We start from the raw sequence: 18,126 nt of genomic DNA, 5'->3' as shown, positions 1-18,126 counted from the left end.
GGATGCGCAAGGGGACAGCACTCACCCTGTGGGGCCCCTCCCACAGAGAAGTCTGAGGGGTAGCCAAGGATGGGGGGAAGGGATCCCAGAGCCAGTGCAGAGGCAAAGGGTCTCTGGCAGATCCCCTGGGACTGGGGTTTGAGGGGAGAACCCTCTGCTCCTTTGAATAATTTGTCTCTCAACTCCTCCTCTCCCCCTATTGAAAGGGAGACTCTGGGGGAGCTGTATGCGGGGATTTCACCATGTTCCCCCCACAGAGGGGCAGAGCTGCAGTGTGTGGGGGGTTCTACCTTACAGGGTCTGGCTCTGTCCTCACCAGCACGGCAAACCCCAATTTCCAGTTTCCTGCTCCGAACTGCACTGCTCTCCCGTCCGCTTTCATGAACTGCGCAAACCTCCAGTGGGGCATCGCGTCCGTGCAGCTGAGCTGAGCAAAGCAAAGGCCGACAACGCTCACTAATGGGAGCAGGCACTGTGAGTAAGTGGCTTGTTTGCATACTGTAAACAACAAGGCAGCAATGTTTAGTACAGCGTGTTCTCCCTGAGAGGCCAGCAAGCCTGAGCATGTCTTGGCGCCCACTCAGCAAGCTCGTCCATTTCCTCTTGATTTATTTCAGACAAGAATATTTCTTGCCACCCCCAGCTGGCTCGTGTTATTCTGCAGCCCGGCCCACATGGGCTGAGATGCAGCCGAGCTGTCGTAAAGGGAAATGAATGGCCCTGATTGCGGAAATCTTTCCCCATAAAAGTGATTACATTTTAGTGTAACCTGAGGCTTCCCACTGTGGATGTGCATGAACCCCAAAGCATTCGAATGACAAATCCCTGAAGCCTGCGCTTGCTGCGGCCAGCTTTGCTGGTAGGTCCAGAGCTTGCTTTCTTGGGGAGAATTCAGGGGGATTTTGTGGAAAGGCAGCTGTCCATGAACCAGGCCCTCCAGCTGTTCTGGGCCACTGTCAAGCTGGGCGTAGCCCTGCGTGTGGTCAGATTGCACAGCGCTCACTGGCTGCTGCTGCTCTTCATCTGGTGATGGAGGCAGAGCAGATCATAGAATCACAGAATATCAGGGTTGGAAGGGACCTCAGGAGGTATCTAGTCCAACCCCCTGCTCAAAGCAGGACCAATTCCCAACTAAATCATCCCAGCCAGGGCTTTGTCAAGCCTGACCTTAAAAACCTCTAAGGATGGAGGTTCCACCACCTCCCTAGGTAACCCATTCCAGTGCTTCACCACCCTACTAGTGAAATAGTTTTTCCTAATATCCAACCTAGACCTTCCCCACTGCAACTTGAGACCATTGCTCCTTGTTCTGTCATCTGCCACCACTGAGAAAAGCCGAGCTCCATCCTCTTTGGAACCCCCCTTCAGGTAGGTGAAGGCTGCTATCAAATCCCCCCTCACTCTTCTCGTCTGCAGACTAAACAATCCCAGTTCCCTCAGCCTCTCCTCATAAGTCATGTGCTCCAGCCCTCTAATCATTTTTGTTGTCCTCCGCTGGTCTCTCTCCAATTTGTTCACATCCCTTCTTTAGTGAGGGGAACAAAACTGGATGCAATACTCCAGATGTGGCCTCACCAGTGCCAAATAGAGGGGAATAATCACTTCCTGTGTTCTGTCGGCAATGCTCCTATTAATACAGCCCAATATGCCATTGGCCTTCTTGGCAACAAGGGCACACTGCTGACTCATATACAGCTTCTCGTCCACTGTAACCTCTAGGTCCTTTTCTGCAGAACTCCAGCCAGCTCAGATCTTGGTGATGATGGTGGGAAGGGGAAACAGAGGAGGTGATCTCAGCAGGTTCAGACCAGAGGCTAGTTTGCCTTTCCTTTGGGTCTAAATCCTGTATGGTGCTGTTCCCGTTTGCGGGAAATGTTGGCCTTGAAAATCCCTTCCCATTCCAAAGTGGAAGGAAAGACCAAGAGACCCTAAACCTTCACCAAACGAAACATTCCGACGCGTTCTGAGCTGGGAAAGTTCAAACAGAAAATTGCAGTTTGATCATGAATAGTTTCAATTTGATCAAAACTGGCAAGTTTCCATTTTGATTCTCCCAACTGAAAAATTGATGAAAAGTGACATTTTCCTGTGGAAAATTTTGATTGAAAGAAAACCACATTTTCTGAAAGGAAATTTTTTTCAATCACGAAATGTCCTGTACCTCTAAGCCTAGTGCATGAGGGCTGCTTTTGGAAGTCCATATAGCAGTGATGAGCATGTGTGCATTTGTCTACCTGTGCTTGGATGGGTGTTTGCTTCTCCCATGCCAGCACCCCAGGTGTACTTAGGGTATTGTTGCCTCCAGTCTGGATTATGATGATGCACCATCTCTTGCTGTTAGTGAGCACCTGCATCTCTGAAATCCAAGGGAAAGGAGCAGTAAAGATCACACAGCTTCTCTCCGCCCAGAGATGGATAATCAAACCTGCACTCTTGTTTGTCACCTGGCTGCTCCTGCAGCCTGTTAACCTCCTGAACAGGTAACCCCACTGATTTGAAATCAGCACGGGCTTTGGATTCTTCCCAGTAGGACATATTAGAGCTGGCTAAAATCTTTCAGCCAAAAAACTTTCTGTTGGAAAATGTGATTTTGTCACAATCAGCGTTGTTGGCAAGAAAATGTTGATTTCTACAGTTTTTCAAATTGGAAAAATCCAAATTGTTTCAAAGCAACATTTTGAAACAAGAACAGCCACATAAATCATTTTGCTTTTACTTAAAATGCAATTTCATTTTGGTTTTTGGAAACCCTGAAATTTCAGTTTTCCATTTGATGTGGCTATTTTAGTGCCCCCTTCCCATTTCCTTCCAATTTTTACTTTCCCCTTTTCCCCCACTGAAAAAGGGGAGGAAAAAAGGAGAGTGAGGGAAAAACATTTTTCCATGTGGTTTGATGTTTTGAACGGAAAGGGGGGAATTTAGAGCTATCCTGCATTTTCATTTCAAAGGGTCTTGCAGAAAAGCAAAATTTTACAATGGAAAAACTTTGAAAGGGAATTTTTCCCATGGAAAATTCTGCCGGGGAAACCCCTGGTTTCCTGCTCAGTCTGCAGAAATGCCTACTCTTGAGAACTGGAGATTGCTACTCTTGTTAGCCTCTGACTTTAGCAGTCAGCAGCACTTCTCCCCTAAGGCATCTCTGCCGTTTTCTACCGTTGGCAGACATGACCAATGAATTGTTCCAGTTCCGCTCTAACTACCAAGACTGACAGGGTGTCTTCCAGAACCCAGACGTGACAGACTGAGATGGGAGACAGCTGTGTGCTGGCAACACGTTGGCGCATTTATCAGACCCACATCCAAGTGGCAGTGGCAGTCCACAGAGCTTAGATTTCACAACAATGGACTTGATCCTGGCTGAGCACCCGGAAATCCCCCTGAAGTGGCTGAGGAGCCGCAGCACTGCACAGAGCTCTCCATGCGTTATATGATTGAGTGACACCTATGTCACCATGCCGGGAGCCTCAGAGCCTCATCTACTTACCTGTTCCAATTGCCATGTCTCCGGGAGATGCTAATGCGGGCAGGACGGTTTTGAGCTGTGGTAAAAGAGGCTTGTAGAACTTTGGCCTCTCTGTGTTTTGGTCAAAGAGGAGAGACGGCAAATCCAGGGGAGATCCCCTTGGAAGTCTAGCCCAGAGTTAGTAGCACAAGACATAGGCAGAGTCTCCGATGGACGCCAGCCTCGGTCTTGGGTGAGACACTTTGGGGCCTGGGGCAAAGACTCTGGGGACGTCAGAGTTCATTTTTTTCCTCTCAGCTGAATTGGCTATTTTCAAGAGAGTGTCCCGCTATTTGCTCCTACTGTTCCTGCTGGAAAAATCTTATAACAGTACAGAGAATATTGTTCCTACAGGATATTTACACTAGAATTCTAGGGTGAGGCTATTTAAGGAATTCTGTAGGGTGGTTTAAAAATTCTATATGAAGCGCATAACTTTACAAAAAAATGCTATAGCTTTTTAGAGGAGTTTCCATAGACCCCCTATTCAGTCACTCCCTTTGAAATTTGAGAGGGGTTTTTAAGGGGCATGATCACAGTTCTGCGTGATACTTTCTGTAGCTTTCTAGCTTGACACACCATTTGTATCTGATGCTACATGCCAAGACAAAGTTTGTATCTAATGGTATAAGTTACCAGTGCAACTCCATTAATTTCAATAGTGTTACACTGGCATGAAATTGGAGTAACGCTGAGGTAATTTGGGGCTCTTAAATCTACCAACTTAGAATGGGATCCAGAAGAATATACAAAGCTCACTCCTCCCAGCTGACAACCAGCAGTTCACAAGTTTAAGCAAACAAAAGTTTACAGTGCTACAAGCTGCATCTTTAAGGCAAAGACGCCTGGCTGAGGGATGCCAAGATTCAGCCTGGGGCTTGTTTTAAGAATGTTAAGTTCAAACATTTGATTGTTTTTTACAGTAAATACAAGAAAATCAACCAGAACCAAATGAACTGCTATAGTTCAAATGTTACGTATCAAATGCAGATGCCAAACTGACATGAGAGAGAGAACAAGACACAGTATGGGAACCTTCCCTGAGGCTAAAAGAGAAAAAACAGAGAAGTGTGAGCCAAACTGTATGGCACATCCCCAACATGAAAGAGAAATGGGAAACCTGAACTAGAAATAGATTCCTAGGAAGGTTTATTGGGGATATACGGTAGGATGCAATTGAATATTGTGGGGCTGTATGTTTATGTAATGGGCATAACAAAAGCGAGAGATGCCATACTAGTCAGATTATAGACTGTGTGCAAATGAAGATGGGGAGGGAATCCTATAAATAAAACATTATTTCTACTTCCGTTGTGTTGTCCACAGTTCTTTGGCTTTGTTGCAAAGCATTACCCATATATCCTCCATTCTGTCACTTCACAATAGGAGTTTATCCAGAACATCATATGCAAAGTCTCTCTTTTCTAATTGGTAGAGGTGAAACTGGGATTTTTCAGTAATATAATATCATTAATTACAATATAGTTATAATATATATGGAGATACACCTATCTCCTAGAACTGGAAGGGACCCTGAAAGGTCATTGAGTCCAGCCCCTGCCTCCACTAGCAGGACCAAGTACTGATTTTGCCCCTCTCCTGTCTCTATCAATAGTATGTCACCCCTCTGCCAGAAGCCTGCATCTTTCATTCACAATTTGAAACAGAATACCAGGGTTCCTATAACGCTTTGCCACAAGATGGCAGGCATGTACCTATCATTTGAACTCTGAGTCTAACCAAAACTGAAGCCTGGTCTTTGGAAACTTTTTTTCCCCCTCTACAGTGTTTTACACTGTGATTTAGGCAGGGTGACCAGATGTCCCGATTTTGTAGGGACAGTCCCAATATTTGGAGCTTTTTCTTAGATAGGCTCCTATTACCCCCCACTTCATCCCGATTTTTCACACTTGCTGTCTGGTCACCCTAGATTTAGGCCTTGACTGCTACGTGCAATTCACACTCTGGTCACCCGTGTCTGAGAGAAATCCTCAGCCCCATTGACTTATTGCAAATATTTCACACAACACATGGCATTTCAAAGTTATTGTATGGAAATTCTTATGTCTAGTGACATTCAGAAACTCACTTCATCAGATAATGCAGATCCTTACAGTGAACGATGCAGTGAAAATATGAAGACACCGTATAGAATTCAGTGCTTGGAATGCCGGCTGATTGCTCTGACAGAACATTGAGGACTGTGGTCCATCAAGACAATCAAGTTTAGTAAGTGCCTAGGAACTTGGCACTTTGCAATGTGTTAGGAAGGCAGGAAACAACCAGCAGAGACACACATGGACCCAGTATCTCAGTTCCTTTTAGAGAAGAATGAAGCAGCATGCTGCAGGTCGGTTTCCTTATGTCTGTGAGAAGGTGATAGCGAATGACGCTGTGCAATATAGAATCACAGAGACATAGGGTGGGAAGGACTCAAGAGGTCATCAAGCCCAGCCCCGGCGCTGAGGCAGGACCACGTAAGCCTAGACCAGCCCTGACAGGGGTTTGTCCAACCTGGTCTTAAAAACCTCCAATGATGGGGATTCCACAGCCTCCCTTGGAAGCCTAGCCCAGAGCTTAACTATCCTGAGAGTTAGAAAGGTTTTTCCTAACATCTAACCTAAATTTCCCTTGCTGCGGATTAAGCCCATTACTTCTTGTGCGACCTTCAGTGGATGTGGAGAACAATTGATCACCGTCCTCTTTCTAACAGCCGCTAACATATTGGAAGACTGTGATCAGTCCCCGCTCAGTTGTCTTTTCTCAAGACTAAACATGCCCAGGTTTTTAACCTTTCCTCATAGGTTTCTAAACAGTTTAATACTTTTGTTGCTCTCCTGTGGACTCTCTCCAATTTATCCACATCTTTCCTAAAGCGTGAGACCCAGCACTGGACACAGTTCTCCAGCTGGGGCCTCGCCAGCGCTGAGTAGAGCGGGACAATGGCCCCCCATGGCTTACATACCACCCTTGTTAATAAGCCTTTTCGACAGTACGACTGCCTAGCCGGTTAGTCCCTGGTTTCTCGTTGTACACTGGATTTTTCCTGCCTAAGTGAAGTACTTGGCACTTGTCTTTACTGACTTTTATCTTGTTGATTGCAGACCAGTTCTCCAGTTTGTCAGTGTTGTTTTGGATCCTTAGTCCTGTCCCCTGCAGTGCTTGTGGTACTGTCATTGGGAGCCTTGGCTGTGTCACTGGCTGGAGATCTGTGTCGCTGAGCGGGTGCATGCCGAGCCTGTTTGGCTTTACGCTGCTGCTCTTTCGAGGTGAGTTACGGGTGTTGATGAATAATGAAATGCCAGCGCTATTCACTGTGGCCTAGATTCTATGACCTTTACTCACACCGAGTAGCTCCTTACTCTGCACATAGCACCACTGAGTACAATGAGACTCCTTGCAAAGGAAGAATAGCAAAATATGGCCATTTGTAAGTTGCATTCGTAGCCAAGCCCTGTCTGCATTAAATGGGTGTAGATTGCATGCACATGAGGCCTGGTTCCCTGCTTTCATCGTAAAGGGCCGTGCACGCCTGTGGCCTGTATGAACAACAACAGTAATAGTCTCGGTGCATGAGTAAGCAGAGCAGGGTTTGCTCCTCCAGAGGTACCAGGCCTGTTAGGAATAGGGAATTGGCAGTTCAGTGCTTCCTTGGCACAGTTCTACTGGAATGGGTCCCCACAACATCAATACTCAAACCAGCTTCTGTGGTTACTAGGAGAGAGAATATTTATCCGTCTTTGGCATGACTAGAAACCACCGGCTGCCCTTGGAGCAATACAGGGGTTTTAAATGCAAGAGACCCAGGGGACGTGCCCAAGCACCCAGACTGCGGCTTCTTGTTCCAGCTCAGCTCCATGCCAAACAGAAAAGAGAGTCCTCAGTCAGGGCTTGTGGAAACCAATGGAGAGACTCTCATTGACTTCAGGCCTCAGGCTCCTTCGCCTAATTTTAGTTACATTCCTCACCATAGTGCAAAGCTGAGTCTATCCTTCCATCAGCCCCTAGAATGCCAAAGAACAAAATTCCCAGAGGGTGTCAGCAGCAGCCTTCGCTTCAGCTCTGAACCTGGCAGAGAGCTGTGATTCAGGAGACAGCCAGGCTGGAGTGCTAGACAGGGCTCCTCTGATGCAATGATTTGATGCTTTGCAGGATGCTCTGTGGCAGTTTGGAAGTGTGAACAGTGGCACTCTGACTTCATGGTAACAGCTGGGAAAGTTTCCAACCTTGAACTTGCTGCAGGAGACCAGGAGCTGAACTTTCCTGGAAAGCTAGTAAAGGGGGAAAAATTATATGGTCCTTATTATTGTTGGTTAGTGGCAACACCTGCCCTGTCGAAGGAGCTTTCCAGACACTATCTAAGTCGTCTTGGCCACATGCAAAAACCAGATGTTTATGTGCCTCAGAAATGCCTACTAAATCAAACAGCGTGGGTTTTGCATCCAGGCCTCACAAATCCTATTGAATAAATACTTAAGAAAGTTCAAGGGCTCTTTTTTGGTTGCAGAACAAGTGAAGCAACTGTGAGCTTGCCCTGAAATGCAAAGGCACTTTAATAACCACTGGCCCAGTTAAATAGTACTAATTAACTACACAGTGAACTTGAGAAAAAGTCAGAACATGAAGGATATTGCCCTGTTCATACTCCGAGACCCTTCCCATCACAGCTGCTGCCAGGATCAGTCCTTGAATGTTTCAAAGCTGCCAACTGCACTTGTCTACTGCCTTTTACAGATGACTAGCTGCCTCTAAAGAATTTCCAATTTACAATATGAATGTTTTGTCGGTGCAAGGCATAACAGCGTAAAATAATCCTGCAAGCAAACATCTAATGCAGGAAGGATGTGAAATGTTTCTTGCCCCATTTCTCCCTGCTGTGTTCATAGATACAGCAAGGACAGGCATGTTAGAAATGCACAAAGACTGGCTTCCTTCTTCTTTTCAGTTTTCAAAGCCTCATGCCACTGTTTAAAAAAAAAAAAAGTACTAAAATAAAGCAGCCTGAAGTGAAGGATCCAGGATTCCCATGTCACGTGTGATTAACCAAAGCTTAGCAAATTATTTCCTTTTACCAACTTTCTCTCTGGAGATGTGGTGCCATCCCAGGAGCAGCAAACAGCGCGTCGTACTGATTTAGTGTGTTGTTTTAAGAGGGCATGTTGCCATGAAATCAGAATATTTTTATATACATTTACTCAGCAAAAGGAATGCTGTGCCGAGGGAGAATTGATTTTTCAAGAAAGCAACTGTTTTTGCTCTGGTTGGAAAATTTGGAAAAAATCAAAATATTGATTTTTAAAAAAGGTAAAAAAAATCCATAAAATCATTTTGCTGGAGTTTCTTCATTTTTGACCATCTTTAGTTTCCCTGTGAACCATCTGTAGGAAACTCCAGAGCTTCTATTGTGCTGTAGCAGTCAGGTCTCCGTGTCAGAAAAGTTTGATCATCTTCATCTCTCTTCTTAGTTTCATGCTAACTAGGGAATGTCTCCTGGGCGCTTCCTCATTCAATGCTACTCTTCATTGCTGCTGCTCTCCCAGCTCATTGGCCTCTGGAGCCAGGCTGTTGGGCTGAGAGTGGGGTACCGGCTTGGGCTGCCTTTCCAGCTCTCACCTGGAAAAACAGGTAATTAACGGGAAGGGGAAAAGCTCACAATCATTTTACCTTCACCCCTTCTTCCTCTCTGCATATAATTGGGCCAAGGGATATAGTTTTGTTTTTCTGCCATGAGGCACCAGCTGTGCATTGCTGGCAGCTGGTGCATGGATGTGGCAGCAGGTTTAAAGCAAACAAAAGGAAGTATTTATTCACACAACCTCTGGAACTACTTGCTAGAGGATGTTGTGAAGGCCAAGACTATAACAGGGTTCAAAGAAGAACTAGATAAGTTCATGGAGGACAGGTCCATCGATGGCTGTTAGCCAGGATGGGCCGGGATGGTGTCCCTAGCCTCTGTTTGCCAGAATCTGGGAATGAGCAACAGGGGCTGGATCACTTGATGATTCCCTGTTCTGTTCACTCCCTCTGGGGCACCTGGCATTGGCCACTGTCGGAAGACAGGACACTGGGCTAGATGGACCTCTGGTCTGACCCAGTATGGCCATTCTTATGTTCTTATCACAAAGGCCCAGGTGGCCAATCACAAGATGGGTTTGGGAAATTAGTGTCCACATCTCTACTCTGTACAATACAATTAATCCAGTTAGGGAGCAAAAGACCCTACTGTTGCTGCTGTTATACTGTTATGGAAACACCTCTGAATGCAGCCCCAAAGCTTTGGTGACCAATGATTTTCTGTTAAATGCTAGGATATCGTACAGAAACAGTCTGTTAACTGACAATATTGCAAGAAAAAAAGAGGCAAACTCACGCTAGCATGCCTAATCACACATTGCAAACTGGTGCAGTAGAAAAATAGCTGATTGAAAGGTATTGAAACATAGCCTGACTTGAAATAATAGTATTATTTGCAGAAATGAATGGCAATTTCAGTCCTCATTAAATCAATACTGGTGGTACTTCAGCAAACTTAAATGGACAGTTCTATGGACCTGTCCACCATCTTTTAGACTTAAAAGTTCTGGCACAGCCTTATAGCTAGTCTTGGAAAGAAGAGATTTTATTGGTGTACGTCAGTAAACATTGATTTGACCTGGCACACTCAAAAGTGTTCCCTCTAATTCCCCCACCCCATGTGAGGAATGAATTTTGTTACATGCATCAATATGGAGGTGATCTGTGACACATGATCTCCACATTGGTGAACATCATAAAATTCATGTGGTTGGGGGGGGGGCCTCAGGGCTGGGGCAGGGGGTTGGGGTGCAGGGGTGTGAGGGCTCTGGCTGGGGATGCAGGCTCTGTGGGGGGCAGGAATGAGGGGCTTAGAGCTGGGGCAGAGGGTGTGGGGGTGAGGGCTCTGGCTGGGGGTGTCGGCTCTGGGGTGGGTCCAGGGATGAGGGGTTTGGGGTGCAGGAGAGTGCTCTGGGGCTATGGCGGGGAGAGAGGACTCCCCCCAGCTCTCTCTCCCTGCAGCAGCAGCTCCTGGGCTGGGGCGCAGAGGTGCCTCTCCCTGCTGTGGCAGCTCCTGGGCTGGGATGGCAGGATAGGCGCCCCTTCCCTAGCCCCAGCATGTTTGGGCCGGGGCAGGGTTCGGGCTGGGGGAGGGGCCTGGGGCTGGGCTGAGCTGCTCCGGCCTCACTTGGGACCGCGGCACCACAGCTGGGGCCGGGCTGCAGTAGACTTGGGACTGGCAGAGGGGCACCCCGGCCATGGCAGGTGGGGAGTCGGGCTAGGTTGGGGCTGGGGGAGGGGTGCCCCTTCCCCGGCTGTTCCCCAGCCGTGGTAGGTCCCCAGGCGGGTCCCTCGAGCGCCTGCGCGGCACTAAATAGGCTGCCCCGTGGCCGTGCAGCTTACAGGGAACTTGAGTCACCACCAACAAAAAAGTCCATCAATAATCATCAAAATGTACAGCCAGGCAAAGAGAGAGCAATGCTGCCTGAAAACTTCTTAGCGCTGGGCTGAAGGACATTGACGTTGCACATTTAAGCATGGGATGTTGACAATTTGTGTTTTAACAATTATGAAGCTTTAACTTCACCGGGGTCGGGGGGTGGTGGTGTGTCAGACAATAGTTAATGACAGTGGACATTGAGAGTCAAAAAGTTAAAGCTTCATAATTGTTACAACAGAAATTGTCACCATCACATGCTAAAATGTGCAACATCATGTCCTTCAATCCAGTTCTATCCAGTTATCATCATCTGGCAAAATTACACGACCCAACTCTAGAAGGATGGGCACACTGGAAGGACGCATAAATACATTCCCAGCTCGCTTTCTGAGTTTACCGCAAGATGATAGCCCAGAGCTAGGGCCAAAATCTTCAACTCTTATAGGCTTCATGTTCCCTTCCCCCCCCTCAATTCTCAAACATGCTGAGCACCCAGTGCTCCAGTTGGAGCTCCAATGGGATATGCACACACTCCACTCTTCCCAAATCAGGTCCTTTGTGTTTCAAACTGAGCGCCGCAAAATAGACACACCCCAAATCAGTGGCCTCTTGTGCAACTTTGGGCCTATGTTACTTCTAGAACACTGTATAACTGAAACCTTCCTCCCAGCAGATTCCATAGTGAATCCCACGCCTTGTATTGGTAGTCCTACCTTGGCCTTCTGGATCTAGTGGGCAAGAAAGAGACCCAGAGTTTTCTGTTCTCACTAGAGGTCGAGTCTAGGAAGTTAAAAGAAGTTTTTATCTGTGTTTTATTATTTGGTTTGTTCAAGAAGGTACAAAATGTGGAGATACCAAAGCAGGAAACAGGACTTCATTCTACTAGGGTCTGCAAACATGGAGAACTGGAACAATGGTAAATGAATGCACACGTCAGCTAGACAGCATACACGTGTTGGCCTAGTGATGGCGTAGAATTTCACTGCTATTACTTCTGTTTTCACTAGACTACGAATACTAATAGACTTATTCCTAAAATAAATTTGACATAATAATGTAATGTAAAACATAAACCAGACATGGTTGCATCTAAAATAGCATAATGATGAGATCAGCTTTGCTTTGTGTTTGAAGCATTTTTACTGAAAGCCTAAAAAATCTTTTTTCAAACCCCATTGAAATTGCAAAAGTGTAAAAAGAGGCAGTTGTGAAGTTTCAGAGTAAAACTTATTTTAAAGATTGAATCTGACAAATTCCATAAATTTGAATATTACTTTAGACATAAGTGAAATCTGCAGTATGTTTGGGAAATGCTTGTGGCAGTTTCACACTGGGTTTATATTCATCTTGTTGAGTGCGAACAGAATCTGGCATCTTTGTATGGGTACTAACTTCACTGCCGAGAAGAAATGGGTGTGTTTATATGCTAGATTCTCAGGTAGCTGTAACCTCTTAGGAAAATAAATTCTAAATGTCCTTATGAACGTCTTCATGTCTCCTAGACCTTTGCTAATATTAAAGGTAGACAGAGTTTAATCCTCTGCTTGGGGATCGGTCAATTTCTAGCAGATTAGCATTAACATAGATTAACATTTCAGCCTTGGGAATCAAACTATCAGTTTTTAGACTCTCAGATTCATAGATTTTTAAAGCCAGAAGAGACCACTGCAATCTTCTAATCTGAGCCCTATGTAACACAGGCTGAAGAACTTCGCAGAATTAATTCCTGTTTCAAATCCAATAGCTGTGGATTGAACTAGAGTGTATATCTTAGAAAATCAGACAGTCTTGATTTAAAATTTTCCAGTGATGATGAACCCATCACGACTCCTGGTAAGTTGTTCCAATGATTTATTACCCTCATTATTAAAAAAAGGCACCTCAGCTTTGGTCTGAATTTTTTTAGCTTTAACTTCCAGTCCGGGTATGCAAAAAATTTTGCTGGTACATCACTGCACATTTCATTCCTGTAAATTCTTATCTATTCTTGCCTCACCTGAAATGGCCAAATCCCTTTCAAAACATTATCTAAATGGAACAGATGTTGAAAAACCCCACAACCAAATAACATTGTGTTATAATAGCTGCATTTCTAAACTGAAGCAATCAGAATTCCAATCCGCTATTATAAAGAATGTCTGGAAGCTGTACTTGGTACGGGGTGAGCCTTATCATAGTCTTAGCACTTGATTCACAACGGTTTTATATCATAGCTTAAGGAAAGCTGCACCCATTGTATTCAGCCCCGAAGATTAAAAGTTCATTGAGTACAGACTGGGAACTCTGTCTGTAATAACTGACATTTCTGAGCCGGATGCTGGAGTCAACGCTCTTACCCAGATGGGATGGCCCTTGTGATGTTAGCACAGAGGGACACACGGCTGATCAGTTTCATGCCCGACTTAATATAGGCTTAACTGGCTGAAAAAATGTGCTAGGCAGTCTATTGTGAGGGCGAGGCTCTGACCCTCTGCCAGGTGTTGTGTAGCACTTCCCCCGCCCCCATGCGGAGTCTCACTGAATTCTATATTATGTGGGGTCCGTGGGAACGGAACGTGCAGTAAGATGCTATTCAGCGTGAGCCAGGCTATCACAAACTTGTCCCTAAACGTTCTGGTTAAAAGAGATGGTCTCTGCCAGGGATGACCTACTGGGCGTGGGTTTCATTTTTCCTTCACCATTATTAAAGGCAAGCAGAGATTGGGTTCAAGTCCCTTTCATGGCTCCCTCCAGCCTCGGCTCAGTGATATCCCAGTGTAAGAAGAATGTTGTAAAGCAATACATCATCTGAGCGTGTGCTCACAGTAACGAGCACTTCCTGTCCCGGGAGCCTTTGGGCTGCTGGGCTGAGCAAAGCAGGGAGAGCGAGCTTTCTCTAAAACAAGCACAATCCTGAAGAGGCAGTGGGCCGTGCATCCCTGCTCTACCTTTGGCAAAACCTGTTTCCCAGTTTATCTGAAGCAAAACAATTCCTTCATTCAAAATGAATCACCTGGCGGGACTTCCTGGCAGCTTCCCCATCTTTAAGAAGGAGCCAACTCTTGCCTGCGCATTCCTCCAGGGATTTCTGGCCTTGTGCAATTACTAAACATCCATTATTCCTTCAAACGCAGGAATTAAAGTGTCCCCTCCCCCCCGAGCTGCTCTGATAAACTCTGAAATTCCCCAGTAGCAATAATACTGTCATTTTCTAAGCCTGAAGAAATAATAAAGATCAAATAAGAATAAAAAATATCCCCCATTTCAGCCAAGCTCCCGGTCCTGGAATGTTCTGTGCCATCCATTTGCGTAACAGGCCACCAGATTTTTGCTGGTTCAGATAAAGAGAGCTCCGATGTAGAAATGGGTCGCTGCTCGCCAGCCTTGTTCCTCTGCTGTTGACTGTGATCAGTGGAGGTCAGTAAGAGACAATAGCAGCATTCCTAGTGTCTGCGTTTTACCAGGCCCTCTCCTCTCACATTGCAAGAACTAACCACTCGCTAGCCACCCGCTTTCCAAATCCCTTTGTCACAACCTCTGGGCCTGATTCTCATCTGATTTCAGTGGAGTTACTCCTCATTTTACTCTGCTCTGACTGGGATCAGAGGCTGGCCCTGTTCCTTTCACCAGTTACTGGCTCACAAATTCCACTTTCCTTCCCTGGCCTGACCTAGACAAGTGTCCGAAGGACCGGGCGTCATGGTCTTTGGAAAGTGCTGAGGCTGCCGTCGCTGAACAGTTTGTTGTTTTCCATTGCAGGGCCGTTCGGATCCTGGGGTTTAGTTCCTATGACACGGAGAGCAGCTTCTCGAGGGTGGGCCGGGTTTGTCTGGCGAGAGTTGTTGGCATGTGGTTCCCAGCCACATGACTGGGGAATGCAAAGCAAGTGCTGTGTGCCCTCAAACGGCACCATTTCCCGTGGGCAAAATTGGGGGTTCAGGTATGAAGATTTGGGGCTTGAGACCGCACTGCCTCCCTGCTCGTTTACGTCCTGTTCCAGCTCTTGCTCTGGAAGGCTGCGAATTTATCACTCTGGAGGGTATTTGAAATAACAATAAAAAGTCGTTTCTTGTAATGGGAAGGGTGGGGCTTAGTCCATTTGAAGCTGTCAGTCTCTTTAGCCTCCAGTATCAAACTGGCCTTTAAAAACAATCACACTTGAACAAAATGTTCCTATAATGAAATCTCAGCTGTATTCGGAATAACAATTTCACCTTTACAAAAGTATCTCTGCATCATTACAATTGCAGCGAGGCAGGAATTCCAAGAAAAGTCTTAAATCTTGTAGACATCAGTGCCCAGGTCTGATTTTACATCGCATTTCCCATGCTCTGAAAGGCACCTCCCCACAAAAGCCCCCTCATTCCTTTTTGAAGTATGAGCCTTCTGCACAAATACAGGTCTGTCTTGGTTTCTGACAGCTGGTGGCATCTTTCCTGGGTCTTGTTTCTTTGGTTTTTTGGTATTTTTCAAACCCCTGGCTGATGCGGTAAAGTGCAGTAGTTTTGTCAGAGACTTGGATGGGCTATGAATGCCAATATTTAACTACTTTTTATTGATACAGAGACCTGTGCTGATACAGATCGTTCGTTTTCAAAGAACTCTGTAAATGTTCTTCCATGTGCCCAGTATGGATCATCCTGGAACTCACTCCAACACAAACAAGTCTTAAAAAGATAATGGGTCACTTCCTCATGTCATGGCCAAGCTTTTCCCAGGGGCTGTGCTACAGAGCATTTTACCTGTGTGACACTGACTTGACTCTGGGTATGCAGCCATTGACCCAGGTCCTTCTATCACTCTGTTTTCTGCAAGCCTCCAGCATGTACAGAACAATGCCAATGCGCTCTCTCCTTCTCTGCCACTAGGAGGGGGCGGAGTGGGCTTAGTGCAGTGGTTCTCAAACTTTTGTACTGGTTGACCCCTTTCACACAGCAAGCCTCTGTGTATGACCACCCCCTATAAATTAAAACCACTTTTTAACATATTAAACACCATTACAAATGCTGGAGGTAAAGAGGGGTTTGGGGTGGAGGCTGACAGCTCGCAACCCCCCATGTAATAACCTCGTGACCCCCTGCGGGGTCCTGACCCCCAGTCTGAGAACCCCTGGATTAGCAGTTGTGGAGGGGAACCTGACTGAAAAGGTGGCTGCTGCATTTAGCTTTGAATGTGGGAGGAGCTGGAAGGGGAATGTTTTCCCCATCCTGCGACTCTCTCTGAGAGTTTGGAAGTGTTTCCCGTTCTTCCTCAGGATGAGCCTGTGACCTGTAGACGTTCTGTGCTGTGTGTGTGAGAGCATGCCCCAGAATAGCCAACAACGCCATGGTCAGGCACTTCTGTGGGAGGCCTGAGGTCCAGTCCTGACTCCAAATCAGCCACACCACGGACTTGGAGCCAGGACTGCCGCATCCTTAGTCTCTGTTTGCCAGAGGCTGGGAGTGGGCGACAGGGGATGGGTCACTGGGTGATTCCCTGTTCTGTTCATTCCCTCTGGGGCACCTGGCATTGGCCACTGTCGGCAGACAGGACACTGGGCTGGATGGACCTGACCCAGTCTGGCTGTTTGTATCCCAAGTGAGAGCCCTCACCACCAGGTGCTTGGCTGGTCTGGGGCGCTCTCCCTGACCCAAAAGTCCAGCCTGAGTCTGAGAAACTTTTCCTGAGGAAAGTCTTGGCGAACCCAGGACATTCCCACAAACTGGTTTGGTTTTGTCAAATCAGCATTTTCCAGTGAAAAAGCGTTTTGTAGAAAAATTCCAGCGCTGCTTTGCTTGGAGGTGGTTTTCCTCTCCCTGGCGGTGAGTCAGTTCAGCAGTCTTGGGCTGGCTCCTCTGAAACCTTTGTCTGCCACAGTCACCCGCCTCTTCCTGTTAATCAGCAGTTTTGTTGTGCCTCTGCGACATCGCTGCCGTGGGAAGTTTTGGTGGATAGAGAAAGAGGGAGGGAGCAACACCACGCAAGGCTTTGCAAATAGGGGCAGACGCCTTGATGTGCTTGAAGTTCCCCGAGGAGACAGTGCAAGAATCAGGCTGACAGGTTACTGAACAACCGGGCTGCTGCATTCGGAACCCGCAGGAGCCTCTTCATTCCCAGCCAAGGAGAACTGCCAAAGCGCACCCCAGAGGCTGTGCGAGTGTGGGTCATCCTGGCTGGGCCGGCATGGGAGAGGAGCAAGTGCGGTCTCCTGGCCAGCCCCAGATGGGCGAGAGTGGTTTTTGCTCCCGTGGCTATTGGAGCACGAGACCAACTGCGCAGTCTGAAGGCCGAAGTCTTGGATGGAGGGGATTGTTATGGAGAAGGCAAGAGTCCCAAACTCTCCTTGCTAGTACCACACGGTGGGGAGGACTGAATGAGCACAGAGACCTGGGACTGTGGGGAGACGGTCTCTCCGGAACTGTCTTGAGGGACATCAGCTGAGCAGGATGGGAAAATGTATGCACCCAAATGCGTGTCCGTTCAGGGCACCAAGTCATCGTTGTCGGTACTGAACGTCTCCCATTGATGGACGGGCTGAAGTTTCTGGGGCTGTGCATTAACAATAGCATGAATCACTTTGTATCTTCAAAGTGCTGTACAAGAATTAACCTCATACCTCAGAGGGGTGTTGTGAGGAGTAATGTGACAAAGGGTTGCTAGCCCCATTTTATAGATGAGGAAACCGAGACAGAGAAAGTTTAAGTGACTTGCTCAGGGCCACAATCCTGCATTCCACTCACACCCTCAACTCCCACTGACTTCCCTGGGAGTGTAGGGAGCACCAGGAATGTGGCGTGAGTCAGGGAAAAGCCATGATGAAAACTCAGGCAGTTTCGGTTTGGAGTCCCCTCCTCAGTCCAGTACGCCGTGTGGCCACCCTTAAGTCTGCCTGACAGCTGGCTCTAACCTGCACAGGGACAGTGCCGCAGTGCTGCCGATGCACTCAGTTTCCACCCATGGGTTCCATTTATTTCTGTCTATCACTAATGCTAGAATCAGCTGGATAACTTGGGCAGGCCATGGTTTGGTTATCTGTTTGTTAAATAAATCATTTGTATTGAGCAGTAGGTGCATGTTTGCAATGCCAGTGGTGAAGAGCATATCAAAGCACTGCGGTGAGCTAATGCATATGCAAGCAGAGAGGTAATAAAGTACTAAAGTTTTCCCCAAAGGACAGTGCGAAGCAAGAAGAACTCTCAGCTCTGTGGTTTCA

General features: G+C 46.9%; 1 protein-coding gene across 2 annotated transcripts in view; it reads right to left on the bottom strand.

Annotated features, from left to right (window-relative positions):
- The window catches only part of LOC120372182, a 56,987-nt gene that overhangs the window by 20,294 nt on the left and 18,567 nt on the right, over window positions 1–18,126 (bottom strand). Inside the window, exon 3 of one of the 2 annotated variants that reach the window (XM_039489057.1) lies at window positions 291–498. The exons of the other annotated variant lie outside the window; for it this stretch is intronic. Within the exon in view, the coding sequence (XP_039344991.1) occupies window positions 291–498 (208 nt within the window). The remainder of the gene's footprint in view (window positions 1–290; window positions 499–18,126) is intronic. 2 annotated transcript variants of the gene reach the window in all.

This window comes from Mauremys reevesii, linkage group 9, assembly GCF_016161935.1.
Source record: "Mauremys reevesii isolate NIE-2019 linkage group 9, ASM1616193v1, whole genome shotgun sequence".
NCBI classification, from domain to species: domain Eukaryota; kingdom Metazoa; phylum Chordata; order Testudines; family Geoemydidae; genus Mauremys; species Mauremys reevesii.
Note: the sequence above shows the minus strand (reverse complement) of the source record. Positions and strands in the feature narration are given on the sequence as shown.